General features: G+C 41.8%; 1 protein-coding gene across 1 annotated transcript; it reads left to right on the plus strand.

Annotated features, from left to right (window-relative positions):
• The first annotated feature begins 213 nt into the window (after positions 1–213).
• LOC131164270 (labd-13Z-ene-9,15,16-triol synthase, chloroplastic-like) lies at positions 214–2745 on the plus strand. The gene is made up of 3 exons (XM_058121321.1): positions 214–700; positions 951–1475; positions 1921–2745. Exons 1-3 carry the CDS (start codon positions 266–268, stop codon positions 2551–2553), a joined length of 1593 nt encoding a protein of 530 aa, XP_057977304.1. The 5' UTR covers positions 214–265; the 3' UTR covers positions 2554–2745.
• Positions 2746–3833: the final 1088 nt, after the last annotated feature.

Genomic DNA, 3833 nt, shown 5'->3' on the forward strand with positions numbered 1-3833 from the left:
TAAAAGCAACGGTTCAACACCGGCATCTCCAAGGGCAGGCGTCAGCAAGAAAAATTCATATTCAAACTTAAATTTCCACTCTGCCTTTTACTCAAGAGTATGCTAACTAATATATTAAATAAAATATATAGATCTCACTGAAAAAGTTTGAATATTCTCACTTTACCCACACTATTTATAGCAAAGCCCAAGCATGCATTTTCCTCACACACCTTCATCCCCTACTGATTCTTCTTCCATCCTCTACAACACCAGTACTGAAACCATGTTGGGCTCAATTCGAGCAGAGTTTGGTTCCAACATTAACGACGTCGTTCCCCAAGTAATCATCGGCGTTATTTCTGTCACTTTACTCTCCCTCATCTGGCTTCTCCCCAAGAAGCCCAAGAAGACTCAAACGGCGCCGTTGCCGCCGGGCCCCTACGGCCTGCCGTTGCTCGGCTACATTCCGTTCCTCGACACCCACCTCTGCCGCTGCTTCACCAACCTCGCCGCCGCCCACGGCCCCATCTTCAAGCTCTGGCTCGGGACCAAGATGTGCGTGGTCGTGAACTCGCCGGAGATGATGAGAGAGGTCATGCGAGACCAGGACCAGACGTTCGCCAACCGCGATCCTACCATCTCTCAGCGCATCTTCTCCCACGACGGCAATGACATCGCCTTTGCGCCCTACGGCGCCGACTGGCGGCTACTGCGGAAGGTGGTGTTGGTTCCTTGCTTTTTTGCTACTTCAAGTCGAAATCGCTTATTTGTACTTCATTTTATAGAGTAAATTTTGTTTTTGATGACATGTCTCATCGAGAAACTATTAAATACGTCGAGTGTATACATATATTTTATTAAAACAAACAAATTTTATATACATGGTGAAAAAAATATTATTAAATCCAATTAATATTTCTTTTTCTGTTCAATTAGTTTATTAATTTATTGTAATTATTTTTCCGCAGGTGTTCGTGAGGGAGCTCCTGAGCAACGCCAACCTCGACGACTCCTACGCGCTGCGGCGGCGGGAGGTGAGGAACGCCGCAAGGACAGTATACGGGAAGGCGGGGGCGCCAGTTGATATTGGGGAGCTGGCGTTCCTGACGTCGTTCGACGCGGTGACGAGCATGCTGTGGGGCGGAACCCTGGGCGCGGAGGAGGGGAAAAGTTTCGGGTCGGAGTTTCGGCAGGTGGTGATGGCGATCGTGGGGCTGGTGACTAAGCCGAACGTGTCGGACTTTTTTCCGGCACTGGCGAGGTTGGATTTGCAGGGTATAGAGAAGGAGATGAGGAAGATAATGTCGCATATTGACAGGATCTTCGATTTTGCGCTGGACAGAAGGGTTAAAATGGGTATGGGGAAGCGAAGAGAGGGTAATGGTGAAGAGGATGGAGGGAAGGATTTCTTGCAGTTCCTGGTAGAACTTAGAGAGAAGGAGCGTGCTACTGGTGAATCCATTACGCTCATGCAAACCAAGGCCATGCTCTGGGTAAGTTTAGTTTTGCAAGCACGCTGATGATCAGTCCTATTTAATCTTTACCGATTAACGGTTATCTTCTTTTTGTTTTCGTTTTTTTAACTGTTATGAAAATATAAGGTGACTATCTCGATTGCATGTGCGTTCTACTGCACACGTCCATTCCCTCTACAATTAATGATTAAAAATCTAAAATTTAAATTGTTTCTTCATTCCATATGTATGTCCCTAGAAAAAGTACATCTCACATTCTTACTACTTTTTACTTTTTAAGAAAACATTTTCAAATTTAAAGATTTCTAACAAAGAAATTTCACACTTTAACATAAGAATTTTTCCAGAATATTTTTGAGATTTTTCGAGAGTTTCTTTCTAACATGAGAATTTTAATTTTAATTAGCATAATCTTCACGGAATTTTTTACGAATTTGTTTGCTATGTACGTGGCCTATGGCAGGACATTGTGGCAGCCGGGACCGACACAACAGCAACGACGGTAGAATGGGCCATGGCCGAAGTGATGAACCACCCAGAGATCCTACAGAAATTGCACGAAGAACTTGCGAACGTGGTGGGTCCCAACAACGCAGTCGAAGAGGCTCATCTCTCCAAATTAACATACCTAAACGCCGTCGTTAAGGAGACTCTCCGGCTGCACCCGGCATTCCCCTTCCTGATCCCACACAGCCCCAGCGAGACCACCGTCGTGGGCGGCTACACCATCCCCAAGGGCACTCGGGTCTTCATCAACGTCTGGGCCGTCCAGAGGGATCCGAAAATTTGGCCTGACCCGTTGGAGTTCCGACCTGATAGGTTCTTGGGCAGTGACGCCGGCAGAATGGACTACTTGGGCAAGAACTACCATTATCTGCCGTTTGGGTCGGGTCGGCGGATATGCGCCGGGCTTCCACTGGCAGAGAGGATGACCATGCACTTGATGGCTTCGTTCTTGCACTTGTTCCGGTGGAGGTTGCCGGAGGATACATTGAAGATCGATTTCGAAGAGAAGTTTGGGATTGTGATGAAGAAAGCAATTCCTCTGGTCGCAATTCCGACGCCCAAATTCTCTATTTCGGAGCTCTATGAGTAGTAATTGGAACGGCAAAAGAAGTATATTATTATTTACGTTGTAAGACTTTAGTTTTTCATGTGCCGGCGTCGTGTGATAAAATTAAATAACAAAGGCTTTTGCCTGTTAACCATGATTATAAGCATGTAATCTCAATATAATTGCTGCCAATTGTATGAATGAGAAAGTAGTTGTGGGTGGTGTTTTCTCTCATTCATTGGAGTGTTCGTTAAGCCTTGGCTCACTGCATAACATATTGTTGCTAATATCGTTCCACATTGAATGAGTCGAGTTTGAGTAAACCAAAAGCAATCAAACAGAGATCACCAATCTCTTTGGGAGTTTCAGCAAACATTATTTGGATTTAGAGCACTTTCAAATTTCAATTTCCCATTCTACACTCATGCTTTTATTAGAATAGGAGGATATCCCTAACTCATTTAATCTTGTCTTATTGAGAATAAGATAAAGGTATTGTGCAACATCCCTTATTGAATAATAAATGAAACTCTTTTATTTTTGGCAGTGGTTTTTGGTGAGGTTTGACAAAAAGATAATGATATTCTCTGAAATTACAAAAAATTTAAGGCCCTTTCTTAAAGTTTCAAGAATTCTATGGATCTCCCTTAACATTGCCAAGACGATACAAATTTTTCCTTCTATTTTGTAAAAAGATAATTTTTTTAGGAGCGATATTTGATTTTTGGAAAATCTTAGGGGATGTTTGTGCTATTTTTTATTTTTGGAAAATCTTAGGGGATGTTTGTGCTATTTTTGAAACCTTTAAGGAGGTCTGTGACATTTTTGAAACCTCAAGGGAGGTCTATCTTTTTTCCAAACTGTAACTCAGGAGAGGTGAGTGGCTCTTACCTTTTCTTTTTTCCCCTTTCTAGAAGGATTTTTAGAAAAGTGATTGTTAGGGCAATCCCTATCCCTTTTGCTTATAAAAAAAAAAAAAAAAAAAAGCCCAAGGAGTCTCAAGTTCATTCTATTGAAAGCATATGACACACATGTCAGAAAGAAGGAGGCTCTATTCCTAAGGGAATTCATGTATATACGTTAGTTGAAAGCTAAGGAAAAGAGGGAGGCTTTGAAGATTCTTAAGTTCGCCACTACTAGTATTTAATAATTTTTTTGATTTTTTTAAATAAAAGAAGTATTTGTAACGGTTCCTAAATCCGTTACTAATAATGGGCTAATAGTGACGAATCTTTTAATTTTTCACTAATATTGTGAAATAATTTTTTTTAATTTTTTTTAAAATAAAAGAACTACTAGTGGCGGTTCCCTAAATCATTACT

The sequence above is a fragment of the Malania oleifera genome, chromosome 9, assembly GCF_029873635.1.
Source record: "Malania oleifera isolate guangnan ecotype guangnan chromosome 9, ASM2987363v1, whole genome shotgun sequence".
Classification (NCBI taxonomy): Eukaryota; Viridiplantae; Streptophyta; class Magnoliopsida; order Santalales; family Ximeniaceae; genus Malania; species Malania oleifera.